Below are 25,772 nucleotides of genomic sequence, written 5' to 3'. Positions count from 1 at the left end.
TTTCCTGTTCAGAGCATTGCAATTCCTCAAACAGGCAGACATTAATTTTTACTTCAGTTATTTGTGCCATCTCCTTTTGGCAGAATTCTAGAAGAGCTGAAAAATCAAAAATTGTCAAATATTTGTAAAGATTTTTATGGGAAATTAAAGACAAATACAGTTTGACACTGATCCTGATATACAAAAAGCAATAAATGAAAAGCTGGAGCTCAGTTAATGTCAATCAACATGGCTTTATTGAGCACCAGTCCTGTCAAAATAACTTTCTATCTTTTCCAATTACAGAGAGACTCTTTTTTATAATGTAAGCGCTTTGAAATAATATGCTGAGATTTCTGTAAGGCATTTGATTATGTGCCACATGACACAGTGTCAGAACAATTAGCTCTGTACTGAGTGAATGTTTGCTGGAGAAGGAAGGGAACCCATAGATATCCTTCTCATCCCAAACTTGTTCCATATTCCCATGATCTAAAAGAAAAGCCTGACAGTCTTCTTGGAAAAGTGACCAGATATGGAATTATCTGAATAAATGTTATCAGACACAGACACATATGCCTGAAATCATAAATACACTATCAGAATTGGGCAACTATCATAATTAGAAGAAAGGGAACTGCTTCTGAAATCAAGGACAGCAAAAAGGTCTTTACAGGTCACGGTGGAAATGAACACGTGGTACAATGTTGGATTTACCAAGACAAATACAGGCAGAGAAAGAAAACTCAGAATTTTTGCTGCATCTTTAGACAGTAGCATATGACCATTAAGGGAATTTCACATCTGGTCCTCATGTCACACCCTTGTGAATATTTGACAGACTGTAAACAGATCAGGAAACAGCTAGAAAATTACTGAAAAATAAACTTGGCAGTGAGAAACAGGAGACTCAACTTAAATGATCCCTCAGAAAACATTAAAAGATTTTCTGATCATTATAAAGTAACTTAGAGAAAGGGAGACAAATCTTTTCCCTAGTAAAAAACATCTAGATAGAGATTTAGAGAATGTAGTTACACTGCAAATACAGGACATTTTTCAGCAATTGATCATTTCTGGATTATTTGAAGATTTCATATCAAGTCTTAAGACACTTTCTGAAAGATATGGTTAATTACATTCAAACTAATTTTTAAATTACAGATTTGATGAAGAATTTATTGAGTAGTCCACATTATGATCACAGTCCACTTAACCTTCAACAGCTAATAAATTAATAAAAATCCTTTTCCATCATTTTTCCTCACATCTATTTCAATGAAAATGCGTGCCATGATCCATCTTATCCTGTATATAAAAATTGATTACATATTTTCCAATTTTTTGATTAGCAATTTCATAAAATTAAGCACAGTGTTCTGTTTTGACATGAAATTGAATAAAAAAAATTTTAAAACCAAAAAAAAGCAAACATCACTGTATTTTAAACTTTTAATACTAAGAATAACCTCAAAACCAGCCTCAACTGGTGTAAATCCTAACTTCCAGTTACAAATTTTTCTGTATGGATAGGAACAAGTACCCAAAAGCACTGGATGAAAAGCACTTAAGAATCAGGACTGTAAATTTGACAGGTTCCATGAATAAAATATTATACCAAGAAGCTAAAGTTTGGTGCCTCAGTGCAAGCAGATAATGGAGGGAATAAAGAATTCTTCACTGAATTCTCAGAAAAATAAAATTCACCACTTATTTCTGCATTCTTGACACACAGTGAAGCAAAATAAAAGTTGCAGTTACGCCTTATCATTTATTAATATTGGAACAGAGGATTCCAGAAGTAAGCTTAGTTTTTCATATCAGTGTGTGTATCCTACAGAATCATTAATCTATGGCTCTTTCAAACAATAAACTGCAATCAAGCAATTTTTCATTAATGTTTGTGTACATTAACTGCTTTTTAAACTTGGATCTTTCATTGGTTTATAAGGTCAAGAATAGCAATTCAATGACAGAAACCGCAAAGCAAAATCTCAGTTACTGACAAGTGAAACAGGAAAACACCCAAAATTTGAGAGATACCATTTGACTTGAGAAATTAGTACACACACTTGTCATAAAATTGCTAACAATTCCGAGTGTTTAAAATATTGAATGCCTTGTATTTTTAGGACAGACATCCCAGTAACTAATTTGGACCTGTATTTATAGTAAAGTGGAATAATCTCAAATACTATTGAGGCCTTTTACAAACCATTGATTTTATTTCATACTTTTGCTTTTTTCTTTTTTTTTTTTTAATGTCTGTGCTGCTGTTTACTATAATTGCCTACTATCTTAAAAACAAGTATCTGCTATAACAAAATGTGATTTTCTGCTCTAATCCAATTGCCACAAAACCTCAAAAATGGCTTCAAAGTATCAAAATCAGGAAGTTCAAAAACAATGCTTGGAAAACATTACACACAGATGTAGAGACATTTTCTGGTTTGCTACTGGAGTATATCTCAATGCAACTTTGCAGGCAGATTTCTTAGCCATCAATTCTCTAAGGCTCATCAGGGTCAGCAGTAAATTTGAGACAGCGGCCTTCAGGTAACCTCACACAGCAGGTCACAAACAAAGGAGAACTCTAATCATGGTCTGCACAAGTAGGTCTAGCTACAAAATTTTAATAATCAGATGCCAGAAATTGTCATCCCAGTCATGGCCATTCTGCATGAAGAATATTCTTGATCACTGGTGAACACAGAGTAGCTGCAGGAGGTAATATTTGTGTTCCAACAGCAACAGATCTACAGCACTACAGTGGTCGTGAGAGTCACCTCTGTACAATACACCTGTCTTGGGGGGTATTCTGAATTAATCTTGCCCAGAATGGTTTCCTTTAGCAATTTCACAGTGTTGGAGGACCTCCAGGAATGTATGCTTCATTTAAGTTGAATCAAACAGGAACCTGGGGTACCACCTCTGGATATGAACCATATGCAAGAAGTGGGAATGACCAGGAGGACTCGATTCGAATCTGCATTCTTGATGAGAACTAAAACCCTATTGTAGGTGCACTCAAAGACTGCAAAAGACTGCATTACTATGTGGCCACCTCATGAAAATGTGTCAGAGCACAAGCCCTTGCACTCTTTTGGCATGCAAGTATCTTTATAAAACCTATTCTTAAAAAAACAAAAAGTCCTGATCTCCTTCTAACTTTCGCAATAGAGGCAACATTAAAAACTTGATGAGTTAAGCTTTTCTGGCTCTCTTCCCACAATAGGAGACCCTTCCTGACAAGGCTCATCACATTTCCCTTTCATGTTCTGCATGCTGAGAATTAATGTCTTAACTTGGGTTAAATAAATCTAGCAATAACCTGCTCATCTCTGCAACTAACTTTCTGATGACTGATTTACACTGCTCTCCTTATTATCTACGGCCTCTAATGGGTCATTAAACATGTAACTGCTGGCTCTGAACTGTGAAATTGTCCTACTTACAGCAAATACTTACATTTACAAATATGAATTTCCCCTTTTTACCAAGAAATCTACCTGCTATGCGATGACATTTCTTTCAAATCAAGAACTTAGACTAAAAATCAGAATCTTTCAGAGCTTAGAGAGACTTTCATCTGCTGCTCAGTTTCTGGGAGCAAACATAGCTGAGGTCTAATCACATGAACTCTCCATGCACAGAACGATTGACTACAGAAGAGTTTTGTGCATGAATAATTTGAAGAACTGAGTCTTTAGCTAAAAAGTGGAAAGACTAACAGTGGATTCATTTAAGTGTTTGGGGCATAGAGCTTTAAAAGGTCTTTATTTTATGTTTCATTTGTATATTCAAAAAGATGAATAAATCTTAAAAATTGCTTCAGCAATATGTATTTATGTCAGAGGTCTATTTTCAAAGTTATCCATAACAGAAGGGGCCACAAGTGACCATGCATCACCCAGTTATGAAAATGGCCTTAAATCCCATCTCACCATTTGTTCTATTTGTATATAGTTGGGTTAAAATCAATCACAAATACAGCCATGGGGGAAAAGTGAAATGTTGTTTCTGACCATTTACTTTACAGCACCCAGACCAGTGGTCACATGAATAAGATGTTTCAGCAGATACTCATGCATTCTGAAGTTTTATCACTAGATGAAGCGGAAACTCAATGCTTCTTACAAGAACTGGTCCGTGAAATCAGATTTGCAATGCAAAAATTTATGGTCCCCTTTGTAGTCAAAGCCTGTGACACGCTACCTCACTTAAGTAACCAGTGCCAGATATGCAACTTTTGTTATCAAGTTACTGTCTCCCAGAAATGCATTTTTGGCTCTCTCAATTGGTCTAAAGACCTATTTTAGACTATGATGGTGGCAGATAATTTTTCTGCTAAGAAATGTAAGATAAATGTAAACCTCTCTATAAGTGTTGTATATTATAACACACACATTCAGGGGAAATGAAGGGGAGAGATTTCTATAGCTAAACATGATCTCAAAAAATTCTTCCATATGTGGAAAAGACTGGAAAGCTAACATATAAATATAGATATATATAAATATACACACTGCTCAGTGTGTGTACATTTATATCACATTCATTAAACCTCAAAATATAAAATAAATTAATTTCTGTAAGCAAAGGAGAGGTATAACTTTTCAATGTGCAAAATCCATCTCCCAAAGTATCAAAGACAGCAAAACCTATTTCCTACTTCTTATTTTTAATACAACTCCAGTTTAGCTGGTCTTTTTGCAAATTAAAAATTTTATGTCATTAAAAGATGTTTAAAAAGCAGCCTGGCTACAGTATAATTGCAATTAAGAGTCATAATAAAAGCTTTAATAAATATTCCAAATTTCCATTGGCTTTTACTTTCAAGTGAGAAATCTTGAGTAGCTCACCATGCTTTTAACTGCAAAATGGCAGCAAATCAAAATCAAGAACCAGAGTATTCCTGAAAGATACATTCAGAGTCAGAGATATTCTTCCAAATTTCAAGGCTCTTTCTTTTCTTTCTTCATAAGCACAATGTAACTCGCAATAACACTTAGGTTTGAAGCCAAACCTCAAAATGTGGCCAAGCCTATGTGGAAAGCTATTTCAGTTTTCTTCTTAGGACAAAGTAGACAGAAATACCTAGACAGATGTCAGGCAAAATTTCCTATATCCACTGAAATAAGCACATGATAACACTGACAGAGTTTTGAGAAATGCTTAGACAGAAGTTACTTCCTCATTAGAAGAGATTTGCCATTCAGTAGCTGCTTATAATAAACAATATCGCTATGAAAACTGCATACAACTTAATTGGAAAATTGGTGTTTTCAAGGTGACCATGATACAAATAGGATTTTATTGCATTCAGTTCAACAAGTCTGAACAATGTGTGATATGAATCACAAGTTCTTTGTTCCAGAAGAATAATATGCGCAGCAAAGATGAAAAATTAGATGAAAGATTAAAAATCTGAAAGCATTTATCTGACTAATTTGCACTGCACTTCTGAGTTCTCAAAACACTAATTCAGCACAATACTAGTTATTTACAGTGGATGTGTCTGAGATTGTTTATACTGAATGTACTGACAAGCAAACCTTGCCCTGCCCAAATTCCTAAATTAAATAAATCCATGTGACTCCGATGAGCTTAGTGCAGGCTCAGCTCGGTGCTAATGCAACTGCGTGCTGCCCTGCAGCTTGAGGCACCAGCAGAACAAGTTCACATCCATTTGGGGAACAGACAAGAGCAAGCTCACACCTGCCTAAAAACAATGTGTAAACATACAGGATAAAGAAACACACACAACATTAAACAAAATCTGGGTCAGGGAGGAAGGCAGTCATTCCAACTTAGTGCATTAGGGAGCTATATTGTATCACTCCTTTTATGTAGACAATGCCATTGGTTTTCTCCTTCTTTTCTCTTTTCTTCTTTTTTCCTGAACAACTAAAAGACAATGTTTCAATGATGCAGAAAAATCCCAAACAAGAGATGTTGTTTTTCCAGGGACTAAACATCTGCTCTGACTGACATTTCTACTTACAGTCTAAAGAAATTTGAAGAATTTTATGCTTTTCAAATAACCATGGTTAATGCGTTAGCTAAAATACTCTGTGTTATGTTTTTATGGCTGTTGGGTTTTGTTGTTTCGTTTTGTGTTGATTTTTTTTAAAGAAAAATCTCAGTTTTGATATTCCTGAGGCCTGTTCAGGAGTTTGAGGTTGGCAATTTTCCAGGGTGGCCACAGAATACAAGGCATTATGCTAACGACCAGGACTGCCAAAATACACAAAGCAGCATGCCCTCCCTTCCCCTAAAATTACATATGGATCAATACAGTGATTTGCAGATCAGGATCCAGACACTAAAATAATAATCGTTGTTTGACTGTCCTGTGGTTCTTATTTCCAAGTCATCCACCTCAAACAAAATCCCATCTGACCTGTTCAGAGTTTTTCACATATCATCTTTCAGCAACTCCAAGGATATTTAGCAGTTCCAGCTGATGAATAAAGACCTGTTGCCAAGACCAGTCACCACTTTACAAATCAATAAACACTTTTTTTTCAGAGCACATGGTCTTCTTCAAAAAGTTACTTTTTAGTGGCATACACCTACTTGGCAGCAGTCAGTTTGTTGTCAAGTTTCACACATCACTGCAGGTGATTTCTTTTCTCAAATGAAGAAAAGAATGCTTTTAAAAAGTCTGTTTAAAATGAGGCACATTTAAAAGTAACACAGCTAAAGGCTCATTCTGGAACAGTTGGCCTTGTGACTGGAGGAAGGGAAGCTCCAGAGATGCACCCTGCCCCATCTCTCTCCTGATAAGGAGGACTTTTCCTTTAGATAGGAGGATAGTTCAGAAACATTGAACTACCTTTTAGGCCTCCTCACTGAGATCTCAGAGGAACAGAAAACTTGTTGGTGAGTTTGTAACAAATTACTTCTAAACACTAAATCTTGTAGAAGAGCCATCAAAAATGTTTTAAGTAGGGAAAAAAAAAAATCTCTGTGTAGTCAGACAGGATTAAAAGACATAAAAGGACATCTTTTTACATGCTTAGGCACCATGTGACATTCCATCCTCAATTATAGCTTCTAAGAATAGGGCCAACTTTTTGGAAAGCATTCAAGTTCCTAAAGCACGCCCTATGATATTCACATTTTTCTAAAAATCTGATTATTTTCTATGAGCACATAATCTCTTATAAAACAAAATCAAAATATATTTGTAGCCCTGGTGACCAAAGAGTAAAGCATTCAGCTTTGAATCCACTACAGCTCAGGTATTCAGAAAACTCTTAGGAGATTAGGAACACTGTACATTTTATTTCTTTAAAAATCTCCAGTACTATGGAAAGTAAGAAGACTTGACAGTTGTTATAATCATCAGGATTGGCAATAAAATCTAAAGTATGAAAATTATGCAGATATTATACCTCCAGTCCTGCACTGTGTTAATGCAGAATCAAGTTATTCCCTATGACCTCTCCAATAGCCTCATTTCCTATTGAGAATGCCATCAAACTAACTTAATCTAAGACATACTCGTGCCAGATTACCTACACTTTTTTCCTGTAGAAATGCCACTTTTAATTTCATAATCAATTAAAGTTTTTTACTAAGCAGTCCATAAGCAGAATCTTGAACTTAGAACCTTGAACCACATCTTAATGTTCTCATGAAGTTGAAGAAGTCCTGGGTGATAAGCAAAGATTGCTGTTCATTATGTGGAGACTATCCTGGAGTTAGAGATTGGTCATACAAGTTGAGGACTGCAAGGACTTTGAACAGGGAGTAAAAAATCCCCAGAGAAATGACCAGTAAGTGAATATGGGTGACTAGAGCCTGAAATTCAGAATTGGGAACAGACAGGGAGGGACTGAGAGGCTCCTGAGATCAGAAAAGCAAAGGGAGCGAGAGGCAACAAATTGACCAGAACTGCGGCTAGCAGGGCAGAATTCTCTGTTGGCTGGTAACTCGCAGGGCTGCTCCCGTACTGAAAGGACACAACTGACAGAAGGAGGGCTGCCCAGTGAGGCAGCTGTGGCAGGGAATACAAACGTGCCGATTCATAACAACCTCCACCAGCAATTTGCTTGAGCAAAGAGAGCATACAGTCACTGGTGTGACACAAGCAGGCACTTCCTTCAAAACATTTTCTATAAAAGGGAGAAACTGAAAGATGATGCGGGCAACTGAGGCCAAGGCAAAAAGGTTTTAAGGAAAAATTATGTAGAGGTGAAAAATACAAGAGGCAGGGAGCTGGACAGTTTGGTTTGGGGGAAAGTCTGTGCTGTGGGGCAAGATAGCTGCTAAATCTGGAAGTTCCAATTTATTTAGACATGGGTTTTTTTTTGTTTCAGGTAACTCCTGGATGCAACAATCCAGATTAGATTACTGTAATGCACTCTACAAGGGACTACATACTACAACTCCTTGGAAACTGAAGCTAGAGCAAAATGCTTATTCAGCTCATTTTCATTCTAGGAGTATTACACCCGCACTTCAGGATACACACTGACTGCCAAAATGTTTCCAGGTGGAAATTAAGAAAGATTGCCAACTCTCAAGCCAAAACTGAAGAGAATAAATTTAAGTTTTTGTGCAAAGCTGCAAAATTATCTTTTTTTTTCTTGTTTTTTTAAAGACTAGTAAAATATTGTTAATATATCTTACTGACATGGCAGCACTCAATCTCCTGAAATTTATTTATGTCAAATAAAAATCAGATGTACTAAAATAAACAGAAATCACATCTTGACCAACTGTAAAAAACCATTTGTATGGGCAGATGAGAGAGTCTTCCAACTCTTTATGAAGTTTCCTTACAACTGGACCAGAGTTAGGTCCAGACAAGAACGGCAAAAAAAGGTCACCATCTATGCCTCTCCCTAGAGAGCAAAAAAAGAGGGAATAAAGGCTATAAGTGTCTGGACATTTGTCTTTGTTCCCTAGCAGCAGCCAGAAGACCAAAACATATCCATTGTATCTAAAAAAAGGTGCTCAACAAGCTCCTTCAAGAGAAGTCAGAGATCCTGGTCTTCACTAAGACTAGAGTCATTCTGTCACACGCTGCCCACAGCAGAATAGGAAATTAGCTAAGAGTTATAACAAAAATATAATCATTAAAAAATGTGAATACCTGAAGAGGAATAGTCACATACCTAGAATCTGTGTGTAATGTTGAATGGGAAATGCAGGTTTCTATAGCACACAGCAATCAAATTGCTGCACAAATGAATGTTGTAAAGAGGGGTAAATAACAACATAAAAAGTAAAGAGAAAAATAAAATCCATGATTGAAAAATGTAAGATAAAGCAATGTCTAGAGTTCACTCATTATTACCCTTGACTGTGCTGTTCCCAAAGGTTATTTCAGCAAGGGTTTTGCTAGGAATCTCCTATTTGCTTTCTTTACAAGTAAACATTTGCTGGGCTAATCCATTGTTCACAGTCTGTGGAAATTTTGGGATGACAGCACTTCAGGGGAACACCTATTTTGTGTCCAACACAAGCTGAAACAAAGCTCTATTCATCTAACCTGTTCTTAGAAACCTCCAAGAAAGGACCTTCCATTACATGTATATGAAAGAATGTCCACATTGTGTTTCCACTTACAGATTCATTAGATTCATAGTGAAAAAGTTTTCTTTTTAAAAACTAACCTAGTTATTCCTGGCAAAATTAAATTTACTGCTCCTAGCCTTTCTCCATTGGGCACCGGAATACAATTGATCATCGTCCTTTTTACAACAACATTTTATGTATTAGAAGACTTATGTCTCCTCTTTGGTACTTTCTAGACTAAACAAACCATGTTCTTTAAGCCTTCCCCACAGGTCATGTTCTCTAAAACTTCTATCACTCTTGTTGCTCTCCTTCTGTCCCTTTCTACTTTGTCTATGTTTCCTAAAGCATAGAGATCAGAACTGTAAACAGCTTTTCAGATGAGCTCTCTCCAGTGCTCCAAGGAACAGAATAATTGCTTCCTGCTTCTTCTTCAGTATTATATCTATCCTAGAATTAGATCCAACTTCACTGCAATGGTATTCCAGATACTATACCTCCAGTATAACAGATTCCTTTCTCCATGCTATTACCTCAATAGCATATGTGACTTCTCCCCTGTAAGCAGACTTGTCTTTGCCGAATCTCAAATTTCAAATTCTAGACTCTCTCCAGTTTATCAAGACTGGAGCAGCTTATTGAGCAGTTTGACTGCTCCTGCTGTGCTTCGAGCTTCTTACATCTCTATACATGACCAACAATATTAATGGCATTTCGATTTCACCACTGAAATAATCTCTAAATAAATACTCCACGGTCAGATAAAGGACAGACCTCTTTGGAATCCTGCGGTAACTGGCCCTCCTGCCTGAAAATGAGCAATAGAAAATTTGTCTATAGGTTGCACACCCATGTCATGGCAATCTCATAATTATTTAAATTTAAAAATACAATTTTAATTAAAGCTTTTATTATTGGAATTAATTTTACATTATTTATTAATTACATTGCAAAATTATATATTTATTTGCATATTACAAATATCTGGTGGGACAGCGTAAAACACCCAATGAATTAAGAGCGATCACTTTCTGCTTTAACCACAAAACCAGTTCCCTATCAAATTAGATTTGCTTGATTTAATTTTCCTTGGCAAATTTAAGCAGACTAAATATAGGATGGGTATGCTGGACATGCCTTCTTTTTTAGAGAATGGCCCAAAACTATCACCTAGGAAAAAAGCTGAGTACAAGCGCTAGTAAATACTAGTAAAATAGCTACTATTTCATGTGCTCTATCTCTAATCATGCACCTATTTCCACTATTCATATAACATCTCAATGTTCTTGAATATGCTTTAATACTGACTTTCATTATGCTTCTTATCCATTCTCCTCCCTGAATAAGCTGTTACCATGCATTGAAAAGCACTTGACTAAATGTTAACTCTCTTACATTTTCTTGAGCCTCAAATTTCTTTCACAGGTGCAGGTTTCTTAAATAAGTTGAAAACAGTGTCTAGGTTTCAGTAACACTGTGGTGGTTATTACCTGTTTTTTCACATCTCTTGCCTTCACTTTGGCTTTTTTATCCTTCCGTTCCTTGCAGAAAGCCAATTTTTTTTTTTTATTTTACAGATATTTCCATACAATTTTCCCTTCTTTTATAAACTCGGCCAACTTATCTCTGTTAATCAGAAACAGAACCAAACCAAGACAGCAAGTCCTTAATTCCCTTCTCCTCTTTCTGACAGAAAAAGTTCTTCTTAACATGTTCCAAGAATTCAAAGGATTATGTATTATGTTGTTCAGGTTTATAGTTTGTGTTTTGGGGTTTTTCAATTTGCATTAGTATCCAAGAAATCATGTTTTCTCATTCTTACCTGCTCTTGACTAATATAATTCCTTTGGTCACTGTGTAAAAAAAGTGTAATTTGCCTCTTATTCTCCTCCTCCCAATTAAGTAGTCTATCATACATCCCCATTATATTTTCATCCTTGTTTTTCACTTTTATTTCCACCCAGACATTATGAACTTATAACCTAGTTTAGTATCAAAAAATGATTTTTCATATAAAAGCAATGTTAAATTTATACTCAGGCTCCTTCATCTGAAAATGAGTTACTTGTTTCTACAGACTGTTTTTCTACTCCAGAAAAATAAGGCTCCAAACAAAAAGCCAAAATTTTAAACTATTTCAGGATGGAAATGAAGACCAGAGCTATTAGCTTCAGTTCAAGGAACGCATCGTTGCTTATTAGATCTTTGGAAAATTTATTTTATTCTGAAATAGCAAAACAACAAAGTTATAAAACTGAGGGTGAAGAAAGAGGTGACCAACCTGATCTGGAGAGGGTCTGTGGTTGTGTTGTGTCCTCCCAGGAGACCGATGGTGGTGGTGGTGGTGATGGTGGTGGTAGTGGTGATGGTCATCATCATAGTTATCTGCCATCAGCTTCATTCTGTTTTGTGTCTGTTTAAAATGTAAAGCAAGACAATTTTATTGCATGTTGGAATGTATTATTCGGACAGTGTTTTAGGAATCACTCAGCTCTGGGGGTTTTTTGGGAGTTTTTTTGAGCTGGAGGATCTAAGAATAGAAATCCAGACTGCTGGCTCACAAAGTAAAGGAAAGAGAAATAGAGAAATCAAGTATGTGAACACATCCTCTGTTTCAGCTTTCACATCCATAGAATGACATGAAGAAGTCAGAAAAGTAAATGATGACAGATAATGTGTTTGAAAGGCAAAGACATTCAGCTTTTCTAAATGTATTATTTTAGAGCGGTTTCCTATTTTTCCAGTCTAACATTATGTCTTAGCAATTGACTTCTTAAATCTCTCTGAAAGGAACATTAAGTGTACCTCAAACATTTACAGTTGGCTACCAAGGCATGTCAGCAACAACCATGAATAGCTCTAGAAGTTCTATTTTGGGTAATTTATTTTAATTCTACACCACGATCGCCCTGCTAAACAATAAGTAAAATGAATCTGAAAACTAAGTGATAGAGACACAGGCACTTAGAGAAATAAGTGATTATGGAACTTGACACACTACTGAATGGAAGTAAGTTAAAGATATAGATCTTGAAAAAGAGATCAACACTTCAGCTACAGCTGTGTACAGATAATAAAATCTATGTCACCATGGGATAACAAGATACAATGCTGCTCTTTATCACTATTACAATTATTCCATACCATGAAATACAAAGACTTGAATAATTCAAACCTTGCTCATAACACCAAAAATATCTTTCTACCAATAGTCTGACACCAATAGATACAGTTGTTATTTTTTTGTGATACCAGGACTGAAGACTCTCTCAGGCAAACCTCTTAAACTGCTATCAAGTTTTAATTAATTTTGCACTAACAAAACCCAGAAAAAAATGGTGTAACTCACAAAGATCTCTTCCAAAATTAAAATAATCAGTTGGAGGCATATACAATTAATACCACACAGATGTCTGAAGGAAAGATAGCAGTCTTAGCTCACTTGATACCATGCTCCAAGGCAGGAGGATTCATGGCAATCCCACTGAGGATGGGAGCTAAACACATTGCCCAGGACTTTGCCCAGATTAATGAGCTCCAAAGGACCAAGAGAAGCAGACGAATTTGAACACAATTCATTTGTTCAGTATGTCCCCATATTAACTGGTCTAACTGCCTTCCAATGCCAAGTGCCCATGAGATAACTCGTGTCACATATCTAGGATGTGGTAGATTTACTTCCAGGATAATTTGCCATAATTTGATTTTCCTTCAACAACAATTCTATATGAAAGTGTCTGTTTGGAAAATTTCACTGGCAAGTATATTTTCATGTAAAACTCAGAGACTGCTATTAAATTCCCCAACTTTAATGTTTTTTGCTGAAGTTGAAAAGGGATTTGAAAAAAACAAGCAAACTAAATATTCATATTACATAATATTTCAAGTATAACACAGTCTAATGGCAGGAAAACAGCCACAGAATCCTAGGAAGTCCTGATGTACCTGTTCAGCAATTAATTTTTTTCAGTTGTAACAATGTTTCTCAAGCACTTCGCATGATGCTCAATAAAGGATCAGAGAAAACTGCTTTACAGGAGAGGAGCTGCAATCAGTTTCAGTAGAAACAACCAACTAACCCAACCAAATCCTCAAGAAATCCACAACAACAAAACAGAGAAAACATCACAGGTCAGATGTGCACTATTAGACTTTCTGAGCATCTCCACGGCACTCTAAGAGCATTTTCTCAGTACAGAGTGAGAAGAACCAGCACAGTTGGAAATATTTTATTTTCTCCCAAATACAAAGATGGAAGCGAGCAACTGAATGAATTTCAGTTGTGACTTTCTACTGATTTTGATAAAAAGATCATCTCAGTCTGAATCACCATGGTTGTCTGTTTGTCTTTAGATTCAAAGAGGAAGGGCTTTTGAACAAAAGAGTGGAAAAGATGGAGAATTAATAGACAAATAATAAGCCACTTACTATAAACACTGTCATACCCTGCCTCTTTGGGGAAGCTCCTAAAACTTTATTAGTTTATTTTCTTATCAATGAACAGCCTTAAATTTCCTACCTTTCAACTATTCCATAAAGAATGCAAAAGTTAAACAAGATGAGATATGCAATCCTAAAAGTGTCCTTTGTAATGAGGTGTTGGGGATTAGGCGTGTCATGGGATAAGAACTGTAAATGAATGATGTCATCTTTCTAATTTGGTGCTGAAATATAAATAAACTACTTCTTATGTTTCTTCCTTTTGCATGCCAGATTGCAGTAAAATGTGCACAAAGAAATGTTAATGCTCTAGTAGCCTTCCTTTAGTGTGCCTCTACTGGCAGCACAATATACGAGAAATATGAAATGAGAATTTCTTTTCCACTCAAGTAACTATCAAACCATCTAAAGTTCATCAAGACTTGTAACTGCCATCCATTTCTTAAAATGATGCAACTTATCTGGCAAAAGAATACTTTAAAAAGCTTTTTGTTTTTATTTGTTAGCTCTTTAACTGATAGCAGATACGATTTTGATGTTCTGTTTGCCTTTGCTTTAGCTAGTCCTAGTGCTATACTTCTACACTGAAAATACCTGTATTTTCCAGGTATGCTTAGCTTTGGCTTAACAAGTACAAACACCTTATGATTTCAAACTTTTAAAAGCAAGATTTTTGAGGAGGACAAGCAGAAGGATTTCTGGAGAAGAACCAAAGTAAAGCTGTCCTGAGGAACAATACAATCCTTTTCACATCCTTCTAAACAGAAAATCTGTAACATCACTTCTGTTTTCTCCCTTTGCCAGCTTTTGATATTTAGGAGGCTTTGAAATGTCAACTATATTTTTATTTGAGGAAGGAGTTAATTAACCACATTGGAATTTGTTCAGGACCCCAGGGCTTCACACCCCTACACCTACATACAGGCACACAGCAAGGTGTGTACGTGTTGGGACACTGGTTTATCAGCCAGAGGAAAATCCTCCTGGTCTGGGTGCCAGAGCAGCACATCCAGGGACTGCTCCAGGGCCACCTGAGAGGGGAAATAGCACACAGTGACCTGGCAATGCCATCACTTCCTGCAACACCTTCAGCATGCCTGAAAAGTTCCTATTCAAGGACAGCCAAGACCTTTTCTTACATTTCTTTAGAAAGCACAGAACATCACTCAATACTGATGTTTCTGGATGATCAAGAAATTGAATCTTGAAATATACAATAAATGAAAATTAGAGTGGTGATCACACATGCATTCAAATTGTTCAATATCTAATGTGCACCACTGGTTACTCCGCACTATTATCTGAAATAGTTCTATTGCACAAGTCAAACTTGTATTCACATTCTCCTCTCACACCTGAAAATGGGGTTACAAAAAATTTACATAGCCACAGCTCAGCCAACAGTTCTTTCTGAAAATGTCTAGAGAACAACAGGCCTTCCCACACCTGAGAAGGAATAAGTTTTAATTTGGATTTATACTAGAAAAGAAAAACATGTGAACTTGTAAAATGCAACAATTAATTAACTCTATCTCCTAAAGACCATGTACAGCCTTATTAGTTCCAGCCTAAACAGTGTCCTCAGATTTTTTTTTGCTCTTAATTTATTGACTCCATTCAAAAAATACTGCATCCATTTTGAAATAAAGGAATGATCAAGGAATTAAAAGCAGCTCAGATCTACTTGCACAGGTATATTAACCCTTAGGGCTTGAAACACTTGTCTTTGATCATTCAATATCACTATTTGCTAAGCTGTCAAGGTCATGAATGGTATGTGAAACTGAATTTTTAACCCATTTACCAAAGAATTTATGACCTAGCACTGCAAGAAAACTGACAGATATTTCTTGTCCTCCTAAAAGTCTGTTGAGTTTAAGGAAGGATATACCAAAGTGAAATGAAAGTCTTTGATTGACTGGTAACAGACTAAATAGCTTAACAGCAATCTGTAACTGTAAAACTGTAATATTAAAACTGTCTTTTACAAAATATTTTAGCAAGGTGGCAATAGGGAACTATGCTTTCATCTGTCATCTGGATCAAGTTAACAATGAAACTCTCATGAATGAGGTTCAAATGAGGAAAAATAGTAAGATTTGTTGCTCTGGGATATAGGTGTAATACAATTCAATAGCTATTACTTTCCTTTGGATTTTCTTCTCAATCTCTCTTCATTTAATGGAATTTGAAATATTTCCAGAATATTCACTTTCAATAGGGTAGGATTTTTCCCTGTATGAGAAGGAGGCAGATATAAGGCCTGCAGGCTGTCCTGGAGCTATACTGTGGTATAAGTCTAAAAGCACAAAATTTAAAATCTAGAGACCCACATTCTAGGTTTGATTCTGCTACGGCCTCTTGTTGTCTTTAATGACACTGAAACTCTTTTTCTTGCAATCCCACTGTTTGAAAATAATTCCACATTCTAATTCCACATTCCAATAATTCCACAAAAAACGCTGAAAACTTCATGAGGCAGGCCTTTAGTTCTATTCTTCATAATTTTTAATAACAGGTGATTTTATCCAAGCTTTTCTTCTCTGAGACAATATTTTAGAAAACAGAAAAGGGCATTGATCTAAGAGAATTGCATTCTCCAGACTACAGAATTCACCAAGTTTATCCAGAGGCTGCACGAAGGAATTATTGGAATGAATTTAGATTTAATAAAAGCATGTGCAACTGCAATTGGTTTTCCTGTATGAATTCAATGCTCCAATCCTGAGTTGCATTAACAGAGGATTAACAAAATGTTTGCTAATTAAGCCAGCTCTGGCCTTATGCTCTCCAAATAAAATCAGTTTTCACATTAGAACAATATTTTTACACATTCTTTGAAAATTGTCATCATCTGAAGACAAGGGAAGAATTTCTTACCATTTCCACTGCTGCACAATTCAGAAATCACAAACTGCCATGGAATACAATTTATATTGGATGTGCTATTTGGCAAGTTACAATTCATTAAATGTCGGACAGCAAACACTGTACTTGCCCTCACACACCCCTAAAGTTCAAGAAATTACACTTGTCACTTACAATCTTTTAAGTGACTATAAAAGTTTACTTTTATAAAAGTAAACTTTTATAAACTATAAAAGTTTATAAAATCATGACTTTATAGAAATGGTGTATTTTCTTATTAAAAAACCCCAAAATATTACAATAAAACAATTTACAATACCACAGAGGAAGACAGTCTTGGAAAGTAGCTACAAAAGGCATTTGAGAAAGCACCACAGAATCCCGTGCTTGTAATAATCCTTATGGTGACTTTTGATAACAAAAAAGTCATCACAAGCTACAAAAAAACCTGAAATGCCATGTAAAGCCTGTATTTCCAGAACTTTATTAAGTTCACTAATCCTTTTTTACTTTGTTTAAAAACCATCTTCAGCAAGTTTTCCTTTATTCCACTCCTGTTGTCTCATCTTAACTAAATATTTTTCTGAAATCAAAAAATAACAAGTTCAAGTTCCAACCTTGGAGCCTCTAAAAATCATCTTCAACCTCACTGTCATTGTTCCACCTGCTTTTAGCAGCTCAAGCCTGTAGAGATACCTGCATCCTGCATAAATGGTGTGAAAAGAAGCCAAAGAGTGAGATTGATTTGCCATCTAGAAAAATACTTCGGAGAGATTCCTTTGCAATGTTTCAGTTTAAACTTTTGCTATACTTTGGGGCACTGTTTCGCTAACTATCCAACTGTAAAAGAAAAGAAAATTCCAAGGCTATTGCTAGAAAGCCAAACCTTGAGACTGCTTCGTTTGTAAGGGCAGCACTTTTCTTGAATCCACACAATGAAATGAGTGAATTTCAACAAATTGTTAAAACACACCCACCAAGTATGGTTCTGACAGAAGGGTCCTTTTTCCACAAGCCAGAGGATCTTTTAACTTGTTATTGCTCTGAAGGATCTTTTGCCAGTATTACAGCTGCATGGAGGAAGTGGACTTAATAGACTGGCAGAAATTGTATTAATTTATGCTAATTATTCATTCCACTTTTAACAGTGTAATACTAACAACATCATGCTAATTATTTCCAAAATAAATTATACTCTTGTCTTAAATGAGTATAAATATACAATAATATTCAATTCAGGCTTCTTTGTTGCTTGTGCAGGAAGGTTTTGGACACCAAGAAAACTCCAATGAAAAAAAAATGATGTTAAGACACTCAGGTTTGCAAGCACTCATCAGTAAGTGAAAGATAACAAAAACACTGAAGTATGTTAACAAACCAGCAACTGCAAATGCTAAATAAGTATGATAATCATAACCTTATGGGTGTTGGAATGCATCACCATGGGGCAGTGTTATGTTTTACTGAGTGCTTTAATTATGCATTTTCTTTTTATAACATCCCTGTAATGTAATCTGTTCTTATATTCTTACTCTTAACTACATTTTAACCTGGCTTTGCTGATTTGTTTCCTGCCTCCATTGAAGAACACAAATTTTTCCCTGTTAAAATTCCAAATGGACTAATAAGCATGTTTTTCTTTTCCTGTAATAGTGTATGACTTGTCTTGGAAAGTGTGAGAGACAGGATGCATGCAGGCTCAGAGTGTGCATGATAGCACACTGCAGAAAAGCTTGGCTACTCTGCATTTAACTCTTTTTAGGTTGTACCTCATTAAGGATAAGACTGTTCCATGCAATGTAAGGGACACAGTCAAGTTTCCATGCTAAGAAAGTATGCATATTTTTCTTTTTCACATCTATATTTACTTAACTCACATGATGGCTTTACATTTAAAATTTGAATTAAACTTAGAATTCTTATCATCTCTAACATGTAACCCAGAGCAGTTCATGTTCAGGCCCTGTCTGCCCTCACAGGACAGAAAATAGGGTATTGACTATTTTCCAGATTTTCATTAAATCCAGAATTCCACCCAGGGAAAATACAAAACCAATTGCTGGACAAATTAATACTCTGACTTCTCTGCAGCAGCGCAAAGCAACTTCTACGTAAATCTTTTCAGAGACATAGGTCTGGTACTTTAGTGTTGAACCTAAGCATAGAAGATTTACAGACACTTCAGTCCTTTTGTAATTAGAGCACTATTTAACTGGTATGAGCAACCATTACACCTGCTGCTTTGCAAGATGACAACATGTGACTGACTTACCCTGAAAGAAGCTAAAGCTCAGAGTAAGCCTCCCTCTTCACAAGTTGAAGGACAACAGCCTCCCAAACACCAGCTGGGATATTGGACACTTGGCACACAGAGACAGGCAGCACTTCCAAGTGCCAAGCAGACACTTATCTAAAGTACTGAGGCCAAATTTCAACTTTTCTGACACTTGTGATTACACAAAGCTATGCTGAATAGAACATGGACTGTCTGACTTTTTTTTGGGCATTCAGAATTCGTGGTTTTGAAGTCTTTTAAAGCTCTGAGAATTAAAAGTATGGCTTGAAGTGCAGGAAATATCTTGTAATAATACAGCATACTCAGTAATGTATAGGCTCAAGTCATGCTAAAGGTATTTGTCTGAGTCCTACTACTAACCTGGGTAATTACATAGAAGTATGTAAGAACATAGACACAAAGAAGTGGGTTAAAAAGCGTAATTAAAGCTCTGAAACTGAAGCTGCCTGAGGATATCTCAGGCCAGGGCCTACTAAAAACAGACAAGCAACGGAAGAAGGAGGGTTCCCTTTTTTCCTTTTTACAACAGGAAATAACTCATTAAAAAGATACTTCCCCATAATAATTATTGAAAACCAGACATGAATCAGAAACTTCAGCAGCTAAATAAGACCTTAGAAACTGCAAACCTCTGGTTAGTAGCACTGGTCATTTTTCACCATCTTTAATGTCTGATTAGTGAGTTTCAGCTTCAATTTTTACAATTTAAATACAAGCCCAGGTCTCCCATTTGTATCATATAGAAAATATACCTTAAGTTGAAATTACTACATTTATTCCATTGTATGCAACAAAAATTGCTAAATAAAATATTCATTTCAATATATTGGTTGTATATTTCAGTATGGACTGAAATGGTGATAGCATCACGCCACTGTCTTAATATGCTTAATAGAGACACCTTACAGATAGCTAGTTTCTTTTTGATGCTGGACTGTAAGAATTACCAGTTTTATCCACAATTACAGCATCAGAAATATCTGACACCCAGTTTTTACAGTTTTTTACTTTTTTGTTAATAGCTGGCTACTTAGCACTGCATTTGAGATCAAGCGTTAAACTACATTTAGTCTTATTATCATGGGGTACATTGCAGTAGAACATAAGGATTTGTTTAAAACATGTCAGATGGAGAAAATCCTTTTGGCTTGGAGTTCAGAGTGTTATAATGGAGATATTCACTATTCTTGTTTGATGTACTTAATAACCAATTTCACCAAGCAGGCCAGATCCAGAATTACAAAAGTTCCAGTGTTAATATATATATTATTTTATATCTGCATTGCCTACTTTTTCCATTTAAGATTTTCAGTCTCAGTGAAGTTAAAGCATTTGTCTGAACAAAGTTGTAGGATAAATTCAAGACCAGATTATCACCAGTGAAAAAAGATTTAGGTTGTGACACAGATCCTTCAAGAATCAAAAAACTCTGAATAGAGAACAAACAGAAACAGATTTTAAAGCAGGAAAGGGCTCATGTACCAAGCCTGTGGTGCTTTCAGAAGCTGACTGCTAAGGGCAAAAGAAGCCACTCTCATTGAAAAGGTTTGTGTAAAAATACCATGCAAAAGACTGGATTCCTAAGAGCAGAAGGAGGAAAAAGTCATACCATATCCAGCTATGACCCAAGTCTATCAAATTTTATAACAAAAATTGTCAAGTCTTGCTGAGAATATGTGAAAAGTGTTATGAGAGCGCTGCCAACATATTCAGTATTTTTTCAACTGTTTTTCAGGCAAAGGCTTTTAGCTCCACTCACACATTGCCTTGCCTACCCTGTGCCCCTGCTGTGTAAAGCTGCAGGGAAAAGTGACACTCTGCACTTCCACCCCCACAGGAATCCACTGGGCAAAACTGAGATTCAATCCATTTGCAATGACTCTCATGATCCATGTGCAAAAACACAGATTAAAAAATCAGGTTAAAAATTAGGAGAATAAACCCCAATGTAAAGACATGCTGAAATATTACTTTAGATATTTCTAATTAATAGAAAAGTAAACTAAAATGGTTTTTAAGACAGTAAGGCCACTGAATGCTTTGTATTGACATAAATGGAATGTGAATAGCCACATGTAAAATCAGAGAGTAAAAGCCATTTTACTACATTTTTTGAGAACTTTTAAGGAAAAAGTAATCAAGCTGATTATGAAGTTAGTAGGACATCTATTCTTACCTGTTCAAAATAAACAAAGAACCTGTGTACCATAAGTGCAACAAAAATAAAATTATAACTTAAGGGTCTCAGACTTCTCTTTTGTTCACAATTAGGTGCTCAAAGCTTGAACAAGACCAATATTATGACTAATGGTAAACAGCATAAACTGAAGAGGTAAAAAAGCAGCAGAATGATCAATTATGTCTGCAGTACCCATGTGAATGGCTTCGTAACATGGATTCCACTCACTGTGCAATGATGCTGCACAATAAACGTCTTTCTGAAGCAGATCTGTGTAAACAACAGCAGCAATACAATAACAACAACAGCAATAACAACAACAACAAGAAAATTATGCGGTCCTATAATACACACACCTGTGAAACTGAAGGCAATCAGAAAGATTAAATTAGTATAGCATCAGAAACTGAAGCAACAGTGATTAGGAACCAACCCTAGAGCTGCTGCTGCTCACAAGTGCTGCAGATAACCATGTCTGTAGTGACACTGTGAAAAAACAGTGTGTGACTTTTCTGCTCCCATGCTTGTTAGACATACAGAGAGCTCAAATAAAATTAATTAATTAATTCAAAGTGCTGCAGAAAAATGTTTTGGGCTGCCAGAATAATCACAATCACAACAACTTCTAGAAATATTCTTTTTCTCATACAGTAAAATAAACCCTTTCAATATCATAAAACGTACAGTGAAATAAAGCTGAATTTATTTACCAGTGAAAATGCAATTTGGGGTATTTTGTTGCTCTTGAATGCTTGATGTCCCCACCATAATATCAGAGTAGCAAGGTTTCTAAAGTATTTTAGAACAGTATATGTAATGCAACATGCTGCCTACAATTCCACTTTACTCATTTGCTGCTGAAAGAGATTTTTTAAATATTTACAAGATAATTAGTAAGAAATAATTCTGTGTATTGCATGCAAGAGAAAATATTGCTAGCTGTTAGTTTGCTGAGGAAGTGTGATTACACACATTTTTTAAATTCCTTGATGGTTTCTCACCCTTTTTGCTGCATTAGCAATATGTTGATGTGATGAAATATAGAGCAGTGAACTAAAAAACTCTGCCAAACACCAGCTTTGCCTCTGGCCAGAGTATTCTGTACACCTGCAGCCCTGAAAGCACTGGAAGGGTTTCTAATTTCACGTTTTGAGAAGAAAAATAAAATGCTCTCAAGGAGCAAGAAGACCTTGCATTTTGGCCAAGTGCACTAACATTTTTGGCACTATATCCTACAAGTGAAAAGAGACAACTGGGACATTTTCTCTCAGTGTCCAAGGTCAGGATGAATCAGTAACATAGTGTCTTCTGCTCTTCCCAAAATCTCTTGAGAAGTTCTAAAAATTGACTTTGTAGCTAATTATTTCATGAAGGATTGCATCACTGTACAAATTTATCTAAAAATACCTTCTCAGAATTCTCCAAAGGAATCTTGGCCAGGGTGATTATGCACATTATGTAAGCTCTCAGCCAAGCCCACATGGTAATTTTATTTAATACTGTATTACTGAAAGGTTTTTTTAAAGCCTACTACAAAGTTCTACAGCTCTCAAAATATAGCATTTGGTGTATGAATCAAAGCAATTCCGATGGTTTTGTTTTGCTGGGAGTGTATTACTATGCTTCCCAATTATTTAAGCAGTAAACAATAAATATTTAACTGACAGATTGCAACTGCTAAATTGTATTTAAACCATTGCAATTAAATGTTTGTTTCTTGTGATAAAATGTGTTTGCAACACAGAGGTCAGAATTATTACAACTAATTTTACAGCTGAATACACTGTGATACAAATAATTTTTCTAGGTTATCTAGGTTTTGACATAAAAACAATTCTTTTCTTCCAGCTTAAAAATAACAGAACTTTTACTTAAATTCACACAGTGGCAACCCATAAAAAGATGGCTCAACTCATTCATATAAATAACATTTTAATCTTTAAAATATGACATGCCTATCTGTAGCTTTATTAAAATAAATCATAAATATTCTCATTTCCTGACAAAGGCATTTCATTTCATTTCTCTAAGATGCCTCATTTTATTTTGCAGTGTGAAAAATTGTGACAAATTATTTTAAAATCAATGTCTTAATAGGGGTTTACAATGTATTTGACATTCACAAAGGTCAGAAATTATGGATATATATATAAATCTGAGAGGAATACAGATTTATTTTTTTTTTATCATGGACCAGCATGTTATTTTGCCTCTCAAAGCAAAAATTCCTCTTACAATATAGAAAAAGGATGAATGTAATGCTTTATGTTAATGTTTAGCATTATCTAGTGATTCATCTTTTAATATTTGTGAATATTTCTCCTTTGATGATCACATTAGGATGGAGAAGTTGGGCTTTTCTGAGTTCTCTCTTTCGGCAGTGTAGCAGCTGCGGAAATGGGGGATGGGACAAATAAGAGCAGAAGAAAACAAGCAGTGCTGCAGCTGAACATCCACTGAGGTTCTTGAGAATCAGGAACAGCTCGAGAGGGAGCATCTCTCAAGGAAAGAGAGGAACTGAATCACACAGGGGAATCTGCCCCTGGCCAGCACAGCCAGAGCAGCCTTTGTGCTGGATGCACATGAGAAACCTCTGGGGTAGACAGTGGTTCTCCCCAGAGGGATTAAAGAAGCATGAGTGAAGTCTACAAGCTCTATTATCAGATAATTCTTAAGTGTAATAAAGGGGTGACCTAGTTAAACCACATTCCTGTTCCTGGTGACTCTTTTTTTGTGGTGTCTGAGATAACAGGGAGATTATTTTGGCATCAATTTAATCTAGTTAAATAGCTTTACTGAAGATCTTTATCGCTATAAATAATGGAGGTATTTGAAGTATTTGGTTACAATTCTAACTGAAGTTCTCCAACACAATGCTTCTCTAGCAATCTTCTTCCTTCTCTCTGTCTGAAGAAACCCATCAATGTTTTGAACACTTTCCAGCAATAGCTTAAAGGTACAACACCAAAACAAAACAAGCACAACAACAAAACAGTTGCTCAGTTCTCTGATGAACATTTTCTAAATACCCATGATATTTAAAGGTATCATGGAACATGGCAAAGGGGTGTATTCATTTACTCTTCAGTAACCTAAGATGAAGGTAAAAAAGGGAGATGTCTAAAAAAAATAAGCACCCTCTCTTTTCCAAAGAGAACCAAAACAAAAATCCCTAAAATTATTTGGAATTCAACATCATCTACTCTGGTGCAGCACAGTGGGATGAAGTGATAAAAAGCATGAAGCATATCTCCCTATTTATCATATAGATTTTGATGAAAAGTATCCTGAGCAGCTGATTGACCTGGTGACAATTGCATCATTGCCAGAACATATGTGATAATATCTGTTTCTAGAGGGGTTTTTAACTAAGTGGTTTTATTTAAACCTCAAATTACTTATAGTGTTGAAGACACAGTGATTTTTACCCATTTGAGAATTCACTTCAAGGATAATCACAATTTCTAGATACCCTCTCAGAAAGCCTGAAGCCTTCTGAAAACACAATTATTTTACAACAGATAAGCAAATAAGTGAACAAGAGTAGGTTAAAAAGAGTCCAGAGAATGGACAGATCTTGATTTTTGCAAAGAGCATCTGCTGTCCTCTTTCACAGAATTAAGAAGGCTGGGAACTATATGAAGAGGGAAAACAAAATGTATTGGCTGCATATAATGTGAGCCAAGTAAATGTGCAGCTAATTCTTAACAACTCCAGAGAAGCAATAAAAACTTAAATGGAACACATCCTACTTTGTGTAACTGCTGACACGGGTAAGACCTGGCTTGAACCCTTCCAAAAGGACATCAGCATAAAACAGTACAAATGGAAATAGTGCCAGTTTTCTGTTTCCATGAAAGTATGAAAAGTAAAGTCTCCCCACCTGCTGTTTTAACTGATGTACTAATCTGTCCTTCTCTCGTTTTAGAGCCATTACTTCATCTTGAGTCTTCTTTTTCTTTGAAGCAGACAGCTCAAGCAAGGCAATATTTGCATCTTTTTCACTAATTGCAGCAAGCAAAGCTTCCTGTCTGATAAAATAAATAAAATTAAAATTGTTAAATTCTCATTTAAAACAGATATATACTGCTATACCACACTATGTGAGATGTTTCTTTCAATCACTAGGAGAATAATCACCTACCTTCTGAACACTTTAAATAGCAAACACTGTCAGGTCTAACCAAATAATGAAATAAACTAATTAGCCAAAAATTTCTCTTTATAGACTTTTCATTATTTGTTTTATCAACCATTTATCTCAGTCTATTTTACTACAATATGATATCTAACAATAGTTCTGTGCAATGTCTTGCTTTTTTCAATCTTTGATTTTTTTTTAATTCACTTTCCTGAATTCTAGAATACCTTACACAAATCTCTTTTGACTTATGCAGATCATAGAGATTAAATAATAGAAAGCAGATAAAACCAATTTTTATATTATCCTGTTAACTTGGTACTTTAGGGTTCTCAGTG

General features: G+C 35.6%; 1 protein-coding gene across 1 annotated transcript in view; it reads right to left on the bottom strand.

Annotated features, from left to right (window-relative positions):
- The window catches only part of ERC2 (ELKS/RAB6-interacting/CAST family member 2), a 353,494-nt gene that overhangs the window by 51,681 nt on the left and 276,041 nt on the right, over positions 1–25,772 (bottom strand). The window contains exons 19-21 of the mRNA XM_059480170.1: positions 25,177–25,324; positions 11,792–11,923; positions 10,285–10,318 (exon numbers count right to left, since the gene is read on the bottom strand). Coding sequence (XP_059336153.1) covers positions 10,285–10,318; positions 11,792–11,923; positions 25,177–25,324 — 314 coding nt within the window. The remainder of the gene's footprint in view (positions 1–10,284; positions 10,319–11,791; positions 11,924–25,176; positions 25,325–25,772) is intronic.

This window comes from Ammospiza nelsoni, chromosome 11, assembly GCF_027579445.1.
Source record: "Ammospiza nelsoni isolate bAmmNel1 chromosome 11, bAmmNel1.pri, whole genome shotgun sequence".
Lineage (NCBI taxonomy): Eukaryota > Metazoa > Chordata > Aves > Passeriformes > Passerellidae > Ammospiza > Ammospiza nelsoni.
The sequence above is the reverse complement of the archived record's forward strand: the minus strand, read 5'-3'. Positions and strand labels throughout refer to the sequence as shown.